General features: G+C 36.1%; 1 protein-coding gene across 1 annotated transcript in view; it reads left to right on the top strand.

Annotated features, from left to right (window-relative positions):
- Nucleotides 1-17,231, top strand: part of PLPPR4 (phospholipid phosphatase related 4) — a 29,971-nt gene that overhangs the window by 6,267 nt on the left and 6,473 nt on the right. Inside the window, exons 2-6 of the mRNA XM_071565142.1 lie at nt 6,309-6,494; nt 10,726-10,855; nt 12,537-12,732; nt 15,573-15,630; nt 16,831-17,004. Of these exons, the coding sequence (XP_071421243.1) occupies nt 6,309-6,494; nt 10,726-10,855; nt 12,537-12,732; nt 15,573-15,630; nt 16,831-17,004 (744 nt within the window). The remainder of the gene's footprint in view (nt 1-6,308; nt 6,495-10,725; nt 10,856-12,536; nt 12,733-15,572; nt 15,631-16,830; nt 17,005-17,231) is intronic.

Raw genomic sequence — 17,231 nt, 5'->3', positions numbered from 1 at the left:
CCAAAATGAATAAAACACAGCATATTGTGGAACCTTAACATGCCCAATAGCTGAGCTGTTACAAACATTTTACCTTGACTGATGTTCCTGTAACTTAAAAGCTCAGTTTGTAGGGAGTTCAGAAGTGGCAAAACAACATGGGAGTAAATCACTGGAGAAAGGCTGGCACCCAGAGGATTATTTTTTTTGTATATATGGGGAAACAGAATGCCTTAAAGAGTAAAATAAATTGTAGCATTGTGTAGGGATGGGGTGTTTAAGGAAAATTCTAGATGAAATTTGGTAGCACTGAAGTGAACACAACCTCCTTTTTTTGGAGTGCTCCTGTTCTTGATTTACCATAACCTTGCAGCAGGAGCATACAGTGAATTTTGTCATCAGCAGTATGTACAATATCCTAAATCTCATTGTGTGTATAGTTATTAATTGATTATAACTAATCATTGATTTAATTAAACAATAATAATAATTAAGATACTGAATCATCAATTACATTTGAAGTCACACTGAAAAGAAATTAATGACATTTTGTGCATTTTAAATTTATGCTTAAGGACCTACTTTCTATTTTAACACATATGTAATTGAATAGAAATATTTGCAAAGTATTTTTACATTATTCCTGCCCCCAAATATTTTTTAAACAATTTTTATTTTGTTTGTTTTACCCTGTGTAATTGCTGCTTCACATACATTTATAAAAACAATAAAAAAGAAGAAGCATTTTTAGGATTACCATGCATTCAGCGTGACTGAGATTTCTAAAATAAATAGTAATTGTAACACTGGTATGTCAGCTCTATTTTTGGTCTTACCCATACTGAGAGCCTTCTATTAAAGTCTGGTAAAAGATCAAAATGTTTGATATCAGTTGTATTTCCGAAGCTAGACTCTAATTTGCAGTTACCAAACAATTAAGTTAAATTCTAAAATCAATGCTGGGAATATGGAAAACTTAATTTTCCAAAATGGTAATGATAATAGATTTCAATGACAACTGGAATTTGAAATTAAACTTTGATTTGAAATTCAATCAAATAGTGTTAAGTTTAGAAGATCATTATATCAGGTCTTTACATGTAAGTTCCTCAAAAATTAGACAATGGTGAGGTAAAAATCCTTTAGAGAAAAGACTTATTCTTTATAACTTTTGGGATAGATGAAACCTGCGTCCAAAAAAAGGACAAGAAGCAGCAGAAACCTGAGTTCAGAGAGAAAAGCAAAAAATCCTTTATACAGATGCAAGTCTTACACTTCTGAAAAGCCTGAGTGCCTTCTCTTATAAACCTGAGGTATTTAAGAATTACGTTTAGAACATAAAAATAAATCTAAAAATCTCGGTTTTATGCTAGGCAAGGCCTCCTGCTCTATAGCCATCCTATGGCTAGTACTCTCTCTTCAAAGAGTAATGAGTTCTCAAAACCAAGAGAAAATGGCAGAATTTAGCTGATACTACTTCCTAATACTGGCCTTATAAGGACACTATTCAATCACAGTTATGATGTCAGTATTCATTGCAGTATTCATCCTCTTTCCATTCTCTCCTGCTGTCCTTTGTTTATCCCACAGCAAAGTACAACAGGACAATAGCCTGAGCAGTGGCAAGCTGCAATCGCTGTTAGTGGTTGGCTAAGAAAAGCCTTGTCTCCTCCAACCCACCACAGCCCTCTTTCCTGTCTCAGTCATCTGTTGTGCCTTGTCATTTAGACCATGAATTCTTTGGCACAAGGATGGACATTTATGATAAATTTAATAAAGTCTTCCACAATACCACAGCCTTGCCATGAAAACTGGGGTGCACTACACTACAGTCATAAGTAGCTTGGTTTTACTTGTTACTACGAGATATAGATACAAAAATCAGGCAGACAAGTACCATACAAAGATATATGAAAGTAAAACAAATTAGACATAGCCTTATTTCTAACTGCTCGCACAGTTAAAACAAATAAAAACAAAGGTCCAGGCAGGTCAAGACAAGTACAAACAAAGCATGGTTGACAAGCCCTGGTCCTGAGTCCTTGCAAACTCTGTACAAAATCTGTGGCTTGTTAGTAGCAATGGGATAATGCATTTAGGGGGCTACAGCTGTACAGGTTTCTTGTTTCATGCATTCAAAGCCATGGAAAACTAATCATCAGGAAGTTTAACAGAAGCATCTACCTGGGAGTGCTCCAGCAAGTTTAGACTTGCTGATTAAGGGGTAACCAGCTTCCACATTTGGGGCAAGACCAGCACAGCTTTGATGCATAGGCTATATCATGGGACCAGTAAAAAATTGGGCAGGCACTGTGGGTACTGCATAATCTTAATCCTCACAAGTAAATCAGAAGCACCCCAAAACCCCCCAGAGCAATCACAGCATGTCCCACAGAAGAGTGATGCGCAACCTGGAGAACTGTTATCTCCCACCTCTGAACTCCTTCCCAACCACTCTTCTTTCAGTTCTCTGCAATATGTGATACATATTTTTCCTCTTGTCCCATCAGTTCAGAGAAGTTGTTGTGCCACAACACTATTTTGGTTTTTCCCACACTGTGTAACATACAGGACATTTTCTACTTACAAGATCTCTGGGCATTTACATCATTGTTGAACTCTTCAGAACAGAGAACATCTTTTCTGATGCTCGGACAATTCCTAGCTCAATACAGCAAAAGCTTCTAAAATATTAATAACATTAATAATTATTAATAGGAAAGTCCTATGTGTAACGAAGGCTTTTGATTTACAGTTTAAGAAAACAGCAGGAGAAAGAAGAACAAAAACTTAAAAAATAAATAGACCATAAATCAAACTTTTTCAGCACCTATGCTGATTATGATTCTGACTTTTAAGGCTCTAAGCCAAGCAGAGATTGATCGTTTAAATCAAATTCTACATTTACAGATCTAAATTACAGGATAAACGGGGATGTTTCTCCATTAGCTAGCCAAGTCAGTAAGAGTATAAAGACTTGCTAGTTAAAATATGTGAATTGACACTGGAGGTTTTATTATTCTAATTAGGAACAGGAAAATTCCTATTCCATTTTGTAATTAAAACAATACACATTCTACTATCTAATTATATTTGACATTTTCAAGGTGTTGGGAGTTGAAGTCTGTAATTACAGATTTCTGCCTGAAGCAGAACACCCCATAAATATTCATGTACTAAATAGCCAGTTATACTGTTTAGAAGATTGTAGAAACATTTTTTTAAGAAAAGTTAAGACTTCAAGAAGATGCATTGTATATTTGTGTTTTTATAAAGATTGGAAGAAAAATGTCTTTTGGGATCTGACATACTGTATATAGAAAAATGACTACACACCTATTCATTAGTATTGTAAGCAGTTACATTGCAGGTTCATAATCCTTTAAATTTATTTCTTTTCTTTTAGCAGAATGGGTAATTATAGTCAAATAATATGGGAGTCTTGTAGTGAAGTCATAAGACAGTACAATGCAATTTTTCCAAGTCCTTGATTTTGTAATTAATAATAAAATTATAGCTTACATACAGTAGTTTAGAAAAAAGTTATCCACATCTTTGATTTTAGTGTCTCACAATAAAATACCACTTCACTTATTGCCTAATTTTGATAGTTTAATATTGCCATTTAAAACAATTGCCTTCCTAAGAATACTGTGATCAAAGTGGAGTTGGACTTGTGGGTAACACATAGCCTGTTGTTTAAGGGGGGGCCCCCCCTTTCCTGGTATTGGAGAAATGGAAAAATACACACTGAAGATGAAACTCTGAATTCAAGGTGTTCCATGAGTTTGCCTGCTCTGTGTTTCTGTTCTAGGAAATGAACTTTTGGGGACATCTTTAAAAAATCGTGTAATTTATGAAAAGAAGGGGCCTGTTTTGTCCATTTAGCTCAATGGAATGTTTGTGTCCTGTTACAAATGGTTTGCCCCATAGGACATGGACCCTGGCTAAGTCATTAGGTATGACTTTCAAACAGTTAATAAGAAAAGACATTGCAAATGTTTCAAGAGTTAAATGTTTTGCAAAAGGCAAGTTACAGTATGTGTGAGTTCAAATGCTGTGCAGAATTCAAATGTCCCAGCAAGAGCAGCAGAGACTCAATGCAAGCTCCTTGCACGCCAGGACAACATGCACTGTGGCAGCCTTCCTTCAGACGGGCACTTATCCCAATCAGGTCCATAGTCTCTGTGTAGGCAGGTGTTGAGAGAAAGGCATCTAGTTTCACAACAATCTAAATTATTCCCAGAGTCTGAAGAGTTAAGGGAAGTCCTCTTTCATCCTGCATATCTGTATAAAGAGTGTCAGCAGTATAGTCCATGTTGACTAATGATGCATGCTGGGTTTGTGGTCAACTGAGGCTGCACGCAGCAGGAAGTGGGAAGCAGTATTGCATTATGCATTCAGCTAAAGAATTGGACTTCTTCCTGTGGTGTGCAGGAAGTAGGATTCAACTTAGTGACATTGTATATAATTATCCATACATATTTATGTCAGATCATATAATAGTTATAAATTGTGTATTCACGTAACATGCATTGCCTCCTGTGTATGTTATATACTGTACATAATATGTATGTGTAATATAGCACAGGAATGCAAATACATATATATATATATATATATATATATTTGTTTGGGTTATATATACACACACACACACACTACTTATTGAAGCAAACTTCCTAGATCCTGCTGTTATTTTTGTAATCCTCACAGCACTTAAGGATGCCAATACACATTTCCTCCCTTTCTATGCAATCACAGCCTCTATACTATGAGACATTGCAGTGCAATCAACTTGAACACAGATAACCAGATGAGCAAATTTCTTCTATTCTCCACCTTTTTCAGATTTTGCTTGGAACACTCAGAAGATAAAACTCACCCTCTTCAAATCTGTTCTTCAGCACATCAAAGATAAAAAATAATATTAAAAAGATGTTCCACTTAAATTTAGCTAGAACATTCCTCCTTTAATCACACAAAATTACTTCTTTTTATGCACAAAAAGCCTACATTTTGAAAGCTCAATGCTTACAAATCTGAATATTGCCAGTTAATGAGAGAAACCATTGTCCCTCTGCCACGTATAGTGGATTTTATTAATCATTTTTTCAAAACAAATATTGATCCCACTTACCTCTGCTTTTTTATTTTATCATAGAATGGGATGAATTACACTGATTTTAATCAATCAGTAATTTTTGTAAATGTAAACTGAACATTACAAGAACAACATAATCTAAGTATGCCCCAAATTATGGTAGTACAATCCTTATTTCTCATAATCTCAGATGCTATTAGCCATAGGTACCTTCACTGCAGTAGAAACACCGGTAGGGAGTCATTGCTCAGTGGAGGAGCACAAAGTTGTTCTAGTGTTGCCTTATTCAGGGAAGACTCTGGAAAATAACAAACAAAAAGAGTTTCTGAGAATTTATTAAGTGGATACAGAGAATAATCACATCCTGCTGGTCACCTCTGAATGCCCCAACCCACGCTGGAGGCAGGGCTGCCCTTTTTGATCACTTAAAAAACAATAGATTTAAAATGTGGTTTTGCTATTTCTTCTCTTGAATTGCTTCCTTCCACAGAGACTTATTGGTTGAATCTCTGCTTTCAGGAGCTGGTGGCAAGCAGGGGTGAATTAATCCTCAGAAGGGCCAACTCCACTCTTAATAAATTACTGGAAGTAATTGCGAAGAGTAAAATCACTAAATAGAGGATAAAAGACCTTAGTTGTCATGGTTCCAAACAGACTGGGTCTTGCCAGCGTTAATTGCTTTTTTGATAGAATTGCAAAATAGATATACAAAGGCAGAATGCTATTTTATGGTGTATTTAGATTCTAGGGAAGCACCGGATACTGGTTTTCATTAGCTATTACTTTGAAATCTAATACAAACTGGCTTTGATGTAATGACTGTCATACACATGACAGAAAGTTGCTAAAGGACCAAAAAGGGTAACTGATGAACAGCAGAATGTTGAGGCCCCATATGGGAGACTGCAGTCCTGGTACTTCCTTTAAAAAAATTAAAATCCAAGTTTGTCTATTAATGATTTGTAGATGAAAAGGCTAAATTATGTGTGCTGAAGATTGGACTGGGTATTTTGACTAGCTTGATAGGCAACATGCTTATTGATATCAACTGAACAGTATAAGATCTCTAGAGAATTAATTATTTAAACATAATAAAATGGATATGACAAGGAGCAGTGAGATGTAAATAGCAAACATCACAGAGATTTATTAAGAGACTGTTGTCTTTGCAAAAGCATTGCTATTCCATTTCCAAACAGTAATTTATTGTTCTCTTCCCTTCTAGTTGCCCATATTGGCATCTTCTGTCGTTAGCCTCTATTTTCTTGAACTTACTGATGTCTTCAAGCCAGTTCACTCTGGATTTAATTGCTATGACAAGAGTCTGAGTATGCCATACATTGAACCTACACAAGAGTCTGTGCCCTTCTTGATGTTGCTTAGTCTGGTTTTTGCTGGACCATCAATTACGGTAAGTTTGAGGTGCCACTGCCACTTAATAAGGATTTTGAACAGTTTCAGTTGACATAAAGAAAATCGCTCTTTTAGTTTCATTAAATTCATACATAATTCTTCTATAGCAAAAGGAGACCCACTCCTTAAAACATCCCCTGTAGCATTTTGTCTACTCTCATTGTCCTGATTGTGGGCATTAATGTTAAGAAACAGCATCTACAATTGTGTGAGAATGACTTGAATCATTCTGTTATGCTCCAGAAATATTTGAACTTTTAGACAGGACATCTCCATACTCTGAGATACAACAAAAATTCAAGATTTTGTTGGAAATAGCCCTGAACTTGCCACTTTTGCTGAAACTAGTTTTATTCAATGAGAAGGTCTATCAGTCTTGTCAGTGAATTCAACTACATTTTCCCAAATAACACTGGAACACCTCTAAATTGTGAGTTAGTCATTAAGAGCAGGCCAAAGGGAGCTAGTTTAACCATTCACCCAAAGGGAGAAGATGATTTTTGTAGAACAGAAATGTCTTGTCAGAATATGAGCCATTTCTACACAAAAAAAAACAACCTATAAATTGTCTTGTATGGATGAGTATTCTGTGTTAAATTAAAATGAAATCTAAAGACTTCATGTGTAAAAGAGGGAATTCAATTTGTCTGATTTTAACAGTTCAGATAGGAACCTTATTCTCACACCACTCCTGTCCAGCAGATGGAGAGAGAAATTCACCTTGAGTGGGTGATTCCATGCACCTAAAAAGCTGAACCAACCTTTTAAAAGGATCTCTTCTCTCTGCTGACAGCAATGACTGCACATCTCAGATAGGCCCTTCTCGAAGGCCAGCTGCAAAAATATCTCTGCTGCCAGCTCTCTGAATTCCCTTATATTCAAGCAGTTCATTGCTTTTATAATACTATCCAATTTACAGTTAAAAAAATCTATAAATGTGATGCCTGTATAAAAATCATCATGTGCTGTTCTTTCTTTGCTTTCCATGGTATTTTTTCTTCATGTGCCTTTATTTCTTTAAACTGAACTGTTCTTACTGATTTTGATTTTCATTGCTTTAGAAATAATTTTTGAAGGATTCTGCACAAGCAGGAGGCTAAAAATTGTACTTACTTAGGAACTAGGAAATAATACTTCCAGTGATCCTGATGCAAATGATTGCTGCAAACATCAAATACTCTGATAGAAACAAAACTTCACTATTGTGGTTTGGTTGGATTTCTTAAGGTTAGACAGCATTTCTGCTGCAGCAAATTGGACTTCTCTCAAATAGCTAAAGAAGGACTCTCTAGACTCGGGCCACAGTAAAGGGGTAAAACCTGATTTTTGCTTCAGAGAGTTTATGTCAAGCCTAGGTAATATCAAACATCTTAAATTAAGATAAAAGATGCCCATTTCCCTACATAGTATTTATTAAGGGCTTTGATCACAGCTGAATTATTTTGGCAGTGCATGAAATTTTGCAATAGAAAATGTCATTCTTTCTTGAATCATTCTACCAGCAGTAGAGAATATTGACCAAAAGCTTGCCATGTGAGCAAGCTCAAACCCACACTTGAGCATGCCATGAAAAAAAATGGTAAACAAAATAAATTCCGAAGTTTCAAAGTACAACTGGCTAAAAGCTGAAGTCCTTAGGGAGGTGTAATTCATTAATACTGGTGTGAGCATTAATGTAATGCTTGTATTAGTTGGAGACTGGAGGGTGATAGTGCAAAATACACAACCTTCTTAAGGTGTTAGCTCCTTGTTATTGGAGTAAAAAAAATTCTGAAGTAAAAAGCTCTGAGATTTTTTGTCCAATTTGTTGTTTTTTCTTTGGAAAAATAGGCCAGTGAAGCACAGTGTAAAAAGATTATGATTGTGCCATTTTCATCTTGTAGAGTTTAGCATTTTATGTTAGTTTACATGAATATATCAATTAATTATACACTTTATAAAAACTGTAAAATATGGGAAAGAAAACATGAGCTATGTGAGGAATTGAGGATCTCTAGTAACACAACATATCCAAGCCTCTGTCTGCACTTCAGGTACTTAATGCAGTTTGAGGCAGGGAGTCATCAAGACTCAATAAGATACAGGTGTGATTCAGCCACCTTTAAAAAAAAAGAAGAGAAAAATGCAAATTGCATAGAGGGTAGAAGACAAGCAAATTCCAGTCTCAGTCCCACTTTAAAGTCTTATATAAATATTACAATAGTTATTATTTTTTTCTGTATTATTTTTTGTTGCCATGATAATTTTGCCCAAGAGTGGAGAACTTATATATAAAACTGTTCACTTAATATTTTTTTTACAAAAAATAAATCTAACATTTTATAGTTTATTTTCCCAAGCCATTATTACAGAAAGATCTGTGTGGCTTTGGGGCTTTATTTTTTTTTATATATTTTTTTTTGTTTTTTCCTTTGGGCTTTTTTTGCTCATTAATTTGGTTTAAAAGCAAATGCTTTTAAACAGATCTGTTCTGTAGCCCTGAAAGGTCACAGAAATTAACTACCTGAATTATTGATATATGTCTTAGAGCATGTGGCATAGATTAAATTTGTATATGTATTCACAAACCACAGGAGACTTCAGTGTGGAACAACTGGACTTGAAGAAATTACCAAGATGGAAATTTTAAGTCTGGAATACAGATATACCTGAATTGCAACATGACTGCCATTTGCTTCAAAGAACTCTGACTCTGATCCTCTGACAGATTCTCTCTAGTTACTTATTCAGAAATGTTAGGACCAGTTATTTAATTACCATTAAATAAGTTCAAATTCCTGTCAGCCACTGACTAAAAACCTGCTTAAAGGTCCTTTCTAACAGAGATCACCAGGAAATTAGATCACATTGATCTGGGACATCAGTTGACACAGGAGAATTCACTGCTGCCAGTTTCAGTCCTACTGCCTCCTCGATTGTGGGAGTTTGTTTCTTTGGAAAGACCAGCCTCTGAATTTTCCTTGACATAGAACTTGTAGTTTCCCACTTTTTTTCCTCTATCACACAAGTTAATCCATCTCTCTGCTGTTTTCCCTGTACCAGACGTTTCCTAAAGCTTGGCTGAAAATGATTAGAATTTCTCAGGCTTTCAAGTTTGAAGTACTACTGATTTCTCTGGGAAATTTGAGCTGCAAATTGATCCAATGTAGACAGATAATAGTGAACATAGTTCTCAGCTAATTAAAATTCCTTAAATAACCCTTTCCACTGACTTTTCCATGTCATAAGACAACCTTCATACTTCAGTTTTTCTGACAAGTTTATCAAAATTTTAGAAAAAAAAAAAAAGAGTTAGACTAAGCTTGGCCTTTTTGCTTCCCTTCTCCAAGGGTGAGGGGTGTTAGTATGGACAAACTTCCCTGGTAATTACAGCAGATTCAGTATAATTCAGATGCTTTGGCATCTCCTTGCATTGTAAGCTTTGTGCATTGCATGTATTAGTTTTCCATGCAGCTCTGGCTAGGCAAGATGAATCTCCTTTTAGTGATGAGAACTGCCTCACTAATTTCAATATTTCAATCCAGCCCTTACTCTGAACTTTGTACAAGCCCTGTACGGATTTCCAAATTGTTGTACTATTGAACAAGGAAGACAATAGAATCTGAGACTGCAATTGTATAAATGAGTCTGGATTTTCCATCAGGAACACCATTTTCCATTTATATTCTTCCCTTTATAAACTCTTGTCTAGGACTTTGGTCATAATCTGTTTTGCTTGGTGTGCTCAGAGGGACTATAAGGACAGAACTTTTCTGCTGCTGTGAATCTGGTTAAAAACCAAGCCAAATTAAACAAATACAGAAGAGCAGGCTGTCATGTAATTAGAAGTTGCTAGGCATTGCTAGGCTTGCAGCCAAGACTGAATACTAAAACCACCTCACGAGCACTGGGATATTGCAGTGGCTCTGGATTATTTTAGAGGTGAGATTTTATGATTATTGCTTTTTTATTGTAGCAGTATTAAGATTAAGCTGTAGATCAAAGCATGGATACACTGAGCACTGTATACTGTATGCCATTTGCATTTAATTTCAGGCCACCTCCTTGCCTGCCCTCACTCAGGCTGTTGCATTACTTTATGTTCACACATTGGTGCAAGTCTTTTAAAGGCGAGTACATGTCAGTGTATGACATTGGTTGTGTTACAGTTATATTTCAGCCCTTTAAATTCAATCAGGATCTTCTGAGTAAATGCTACATTTAATTTAATGGCTCCTTTGTCATTGCAGATAATGATAGGAGAAGGAATTCTCTACTGTTGCCTGTCCAAAAGAAGAAATGGGATTGGAACAGAGGCCAATATTAATGCAGGAGGATGCAACTTCAATTCTTTCCTTAGAAGAGCTGTCAGATTTGTTGGTGGGTTTCCAATATTAGTCACAAAGTAGAGCTTTCCACATACATTTAATTTTCAGCATGCAGGTTTCCTTCTCTAAAACAGCCTTTCAGAACAGAGCCATCACTGGCGTATATCTTCTTCTGCTAGAAAATATAAGAAACTGCCAGACTGCAACAGAGCAGCCCCATACTCAGTAATGCAGCATCTACACTCTCTGTTTTCCCTTTCCCTTCCTATACTTTTGTCAGTATTTCTAAAAGAATAATTTGTTTTTCCTTCCCTGCCCACCTTGAGCTGGCTGCCTTTTAATGATTTCAGTGTATAGTTTCCCCTGCCTGTCTTCAATGCATCAGAAGGATTCAACCCACCTGTCACAGTACTCAGCATGACAGTGAAAACTTGACAGAAACTCACTGTAGGTTTGACATTCTTTTTCTGGAATGTGTTTATTTTTCTCTCAGAAAGGGCTAGAATCTGGCAACTCAAATGACAGAGGAACATGTTCAATTGTTTTGTTTTACTAAGTTTTAATTGTCATTTATGAAAAACTGTATTTGAAAAGGCAACTGAACTTTGATCCTCTTCTCACAGTTAATTTCCTGCACTGATGAAAAGCTAAAGGAAAGGTTTACTCTGTTTCAGAAATTCATTAGAGAAGGCAGGTTAGGCTAAGACAACCAGCAGGACAGCAGACTAAAAACCTGGTAGGACAACTCTTCACTGGGTTTCTGCAGTTTGGCAAGCAGGAAGGTAGTGGCAAGTAGGGTTATGCAGCTGTGACTAGCAAAGCATCCTGTGATGAGCAGCAGTGAGGAAGTAAGCAGAGGGTTTGTAGATGACAACATGAGCAAGCAGGACTGTAAAGTCACCCCATGTTCACTTTCTTTCCTGTTAGGTATTCCATCAGCAAAAAGACAAGCTCAGACATACGAATTTCATTCCTGATTCATACTCTGGATTTGCAGATTCTCTCGTGTTTTAATGATTTTAACGTTCTTTCAATTTTAAGATGAACAATAGATTTATCTATATGAACACAAGTAGGGAATTACAGGCAAATCTTTAGGGGAAGTGCAATTGAAAATGTTCAGTAAAGCAGTTGCATTACTTCAATTGCCTTGTGCAGACAGAAACATTGATCCCTTACAAAATAGACTTCAACATTTGGATTAGTGGCAAGGACACAATATTAAAAAATACCAGAGGTGTGAAGGTAGCCAGAGTTATCACCAGCTGGTGATTCTGTGGTGGTAAAAAGAGAACAGGTCTTCAGAGCAATGACCTGATGGGCAGCTGTCCATGTTATTTGGCAGTTGTATTCCAGTGGGAAAGTCCAAGGACCAGATGAGCACATGTGTTCTCCTCAAACACTTGACTGTCCTTTAGTCTATTCAGAAAGCTTCTTTCCAAATTAAAGCAGCTCCAGTGTAGTTCACTTCTTGTAAAAGATGTTGGAGGACATTAAGCCATCAAAACAAAATTTTTAAGTATCAACAGGAAGAATGCAAGCATAAACTATTTTAATTTTTATATTAAAGAGTTAACTCTGCAATAAGCTTTCATTAAAAACCCTCTTGAGTTAAATTCTCTCGAGTTCAATGGCACAATCTAAGAGAGTACTGTTGAATGTATTTTTCACAATTAGTTAATCTAATTAAGTCATATAATAAAGTTCACACTCTGTGTTGATTTCTTTCCTAGGTGTTCATGTGTTTGGTCTTTGTGCAACTGCTCTTGTTACTGATATTATACAGCTATCAACAGGATATCAGGCACCATATTTCTTGACTGTTTGCAAGCCTAACTACACGTCCTTAAATGTATCCTGCTCAGAGAATTCATATATTGTGGAAGATATTTGCTCAGGGGCTGATCTCAATATTATCAATGCTGGAAGGTTAGTTCTATCCTTCATCTTCTACATTTTTAAGTATTCATTTCCTTTTTCATTTTCTGTCTCAATTTCTAGATTTTCTTCTAGTTAAAGTCTGAATGAGTTTGTCAGTGTTTTATAACATAGGTGAGTGTATGAATGTGATGTTCAATTTTCTTTTTAAAGATATTAGTTTAACAGTGGGCTTTGGAAGACTGTCAGATTTTGAAGCACAGTCATTAGTAGCTATTTTCCGTCCTTGAAAGGAGACAATTTCCTATACAATTATTAATATGTATAGCATCTACTGTAGGAATTATAAATTCTACAGTACAGGAGGTTAATCTGACGTCACTAATTTCAGTTTGTGATGGACTTGTTCTGAGATTCCTAATGGCCTTCATTTTTTGTTTGTACTTCCCAGAAACTTTGGCTCCAGAAGTTTGCCTCTAGACTCCCCTAGGAAAAGTATAGAGAAAAACACATAATTGTCCAGCTGATCACATGAAATCATTTTTCTGCAATATCCTGAATATCCAGTGGTCCCTATTGTCCATCTTTTCCTCTGTTTATCTTCAAAGAGCCTTTTCAATCATTTCCATTCAGATCAGTGAGGTCTCTCTCCTCTGTCATTTCTGATGTTCTAACTCAGTATGTCTCTCTCTCTCAGTATGACTCTTTCTTTTCTTTGTTCCCTTCTACACATCCTCATGCATGAGCATTAGAGTGATACACTGTCATCCAAGTTCAGGACACATTTTCTTTGAGACCTGTGTTCACCTTTTCAATACAGAACTATACAAAAAGGCCACATACTTTTAGCTTGAATTATTTTCATTTTAGATTAAAAGATAATAAATAGAGGAACAAAAGAAGTGACACAATTAGAGAGTTCAGAGAGTGCATTTAATCTGTGCTTGCCCTGAAAGCATATGAATAGAAAATAGAATAAAGAGAAAACTAACTGTAGCACAGTGGCACACCCTATAAACAGTAAAAATGCCATCAAATTAAGGTTAAGTTCGGAGTGGTACTAAAGTTCATAGAATCAAATCTACACATTGGCTCCACAGAGACTGTAAGTAGATTTATGCTTCACTAAAACCTGCACAGAGTAAAGGAGTTGATGAGCTATTATAAACATTTACTTTTTTTTCATGTCTCAATTTGGCCGTCCTCAACCCTGAACTTGTTCCCCAGGGATACTATTTGTGAAAGGTTAGTTCAGGAAGGTAAAAAAAAGGGGAAGAATTTAGGTCTGTCTCTAGAAATGAAAAAGGAATCCTGCAGATTTCATCTTGGCCAGAGTCATAAATCTGCTGGAGCCGTGGGCTCACCAAATTCAGGTCAACAGTGCACCATTCACACTGAACCACGTGCACATCTTTGACTGCCAATTAATTATGTAGAACAGACAAGGCAAAATACATAGGAAAGAAATTTAGGAAGTAGACTGCTGCTTTGTAGAAAAAGAACCCCTTTGTCTAAAGTTAAAGGGCTCTGTTTCAGTCTTTGCTATTTTAGGCTAGCTAAGTCAGGTGCTGCTAGGAAAATGGCTGCACATGGAGCCCAGTTAGGGTGGCAAGACCCAACTGTGAAGACAAATGATTGTGCAAGTGTTTTTGCCAAACTGAGCTTTCTCAGGTAAAAGTTGCTGTTGTGGCATCTTCAGCAAGACAGCCAGCACATTACATTACATGTCCATACTCTTTTAAGAAGATAAATGGACAGATATAAACTGCTATGCATCTTCACTGCATCTTACTCACTTCTAAAGCACAGAGGTCTTAGAAGTTTTTTAGGACTTCTACAAGCGATGATCTAGATGTTCAAGATGTTCACCCCCTCAACTGCATAAAAAATCTCTCCTTCATGTTCCCATCACTTTAGTTGTTTTAGAGGATTGAAATGGGTTTATAACAATAATGTTAAAATGTTAGAGAGCCTCATGTGTAGCTTCTGCTTACACAGACCTGCCTCTTCTTGTCACAGAAGTAGAAGCTAAGTTGTCACTTTTTAATTTTCATATCTGAAGTTTCTGACTCATGACCCAGTCCACATTATTCAAGTCTCCACGTTTTCAATGGGAGCAGAAGGCCCTCAGCAGTTTCAAGAACAGACATGATATTACTTACTGTCTGTAAGAGTTGGTCATATTTTCATTTATCTTCTTGTTCTGGGCATCAAGGAGGAATCCGGATATTCTTAAAATACCCTCTCCATGTTCTTGTGCTCCATTCACTCCTGTCATGTTATAAAGTGCTGAAATTTAAGAAAAAACCAAAACCAAACTAAAGCCACACAGCTAATAAAGATGTAGTTTGCCTCTCTTTGAGGCAAATATCACCCTGTCATCCCCCCATTATTAAAGCAACAAAGCAAGAGGCATGAAGATGATGAATGCAGTTGCTGTAATTAGGGCCTGATTATCAAAGTGTATGAGTCCTTACTTTGAAAAGAGTCAAAGTAAGGTTAATGAGAATAATCATAAGATCAAAGTTCATGCTTTTAAAAAGTTTTATATTTAGGTACTTCTATGTAAATATATATTTAGAAATAAATGTATAGATATTTCTCTTAGTCAAGGAAGCAGTTTTTAGCTTGTTCCCACTGCTCTTAGTACACACACTTAGTACACAAGAAGTCTCACACTAAATATTTAGTTCAAAATAAAGGCATTTCATTAACACTGGTCCTTTCTCCAGAATACAGAAAAGAAATCTAGAAATTGAATGTTTCTGATAAATCACATATTGCTTAGGAAGTGTAAGATAAGAAAACCATAACACCCAGTGTTTTTTTCAATGAGCACTAGCACAGTGAATTTGAACTGAGATCATAATTTTATTATCCTTCCTTGGCAGAAAGTCATTCCCTTCTCAACATGCCACCCTGGCAGCCTTTGCAGCTGTGTACATTTCGGTGAGTAACCAACTCTGTTCAGTTTCCTTTATACAAGACAAAAGTCAGAAAGTAATTTGCCATATATTGTAAAGTGATGTGTTGCCCCAATATCTCGGGTGGATGTAAGATTTTATCCTCCTAATTTGAAAGCAAAATGAAACTACTAATAGAGCTGGTTTTATTGTAGTTGTTAAAAAAACAAGAAAAATATTCAAATGTTTCACATCCTTTGTTAAGAAGCAGCAAAAAGTGTAATGTTAAAGTGTATCTGATGCCTCATCTAATCTACATATAAAATGCAGTGTTTATCTGTCTTATAGGGTGATATATTAACTTACCTTTCAAATTACCCTTTATGCATGCTGCCTTTTCTTTATTGCTGTCGTCACTTGATTCGCTGCTTTTAAACTTGAGGCATTAAGGACCAAACATTCATGTGATGTAGTTTGATTAGACCTCCATAGAATTGAAGTTTGGATGAAATGGCACAATCACTCCCAGAGGCCTTCAAGGTGCTACTGCAACGCAAGTGAATAAAACCCATCAGTCACTAGCAGAGAATTGTAGGGTGTGCTGCAGCTATCACAGCTGATTTCTTCAATATGGCCTATAATGTTTGTACAAGTACTCAAAGTTTAAAAAGCAAATCCATCACTCATGACAAGTTAAGCACATTAGATAATAGAAATTGTGTGCATACTGGGAGTTTGCCAGTATTTATTCTGCCCAGAAAAAGGCCAAAATTTGGAATAATACTGATGAACTACTCCACTTAATTTTTGTGCCCTCCCTGACATTATAGCCCTCAGTTGAGAAATGGCACTCTAAAGCATCTGGTGGTAGCTTTTGTTAGAACAGGTTATTGCTCTCATCTGGCATGACATCTGGCTTCTGTATTTCACAAGCAGTGGCTCCTTAGTCACATTTACAGAACATTTAGCCTGACTGTGAACAGTATTTAGGCATAAAATCCTTATCCTAATTGATGTCGATGAGCAACACTGCCTGTGTTTTTGGAAATCTATTCCTTGTGATTTCAGATCTTACTACAGTAAGTAAGCAAATTTTAACAGGGCTGTAAAATAAAATTAAACTGATTATTTGTATTACTGCTGTGTAATAGTGATCTATGTGTGAAAGAAACATAGAATGCAAGAAATTAATATCCTCTTAGGTAAATTTTTCTTGAACTGCTTCTTCATTTCTTTCTTTTTCAAGATGTACTTCAATTCTACGTTAACAGACTCTTCAAAACTTCTGAAACCACTCTTAGTTTTTGCTTTTATCATCTGTGGAATTATATGCGGTCTGACTCGTATCACCCAGTATAAGAATCATCCAGTTGATGTTTACTGTGGCTTTCTAATAGGAGGAGGAATTGCTCTCTATTTGGTAAATATAATAGTCTAAGTTAAGTTTTAGCAAATAAAACTGGTAAGACTGTAAAAGGAGTGCTGGTATTTTAATGAAAACTTTTCATTATGGTCACTTGCCATAGTTACAGTCAGAATGTATTGAAGATGATGATTTAGGGATAAATACCCTCAAAGAAACAGGAAAAAGCAAATAGGTGTTTCAATTTAAGGTGCCATAACAATGTACAAAGTGGAAGATAATCA

Source organism: Pithys albifrons, chromosome 10 (genome assembly GCF_047495875.1).
Source record: "Pithys albifrons albifrons isolate INPA30051 chromosome 10, PitAlb_v1, whole genome shotgun sequence".
NCBI classification, from domain to species: domain Eukaryota; kingdom Metazoa; phylum Chordata; class Aves; order Passeriformes; family Thamnophilidae; genus Pithys; species Pithys albifrons.
This window is presented reverse-complemented; position numbering and strand designations above follow the sequence as displayed.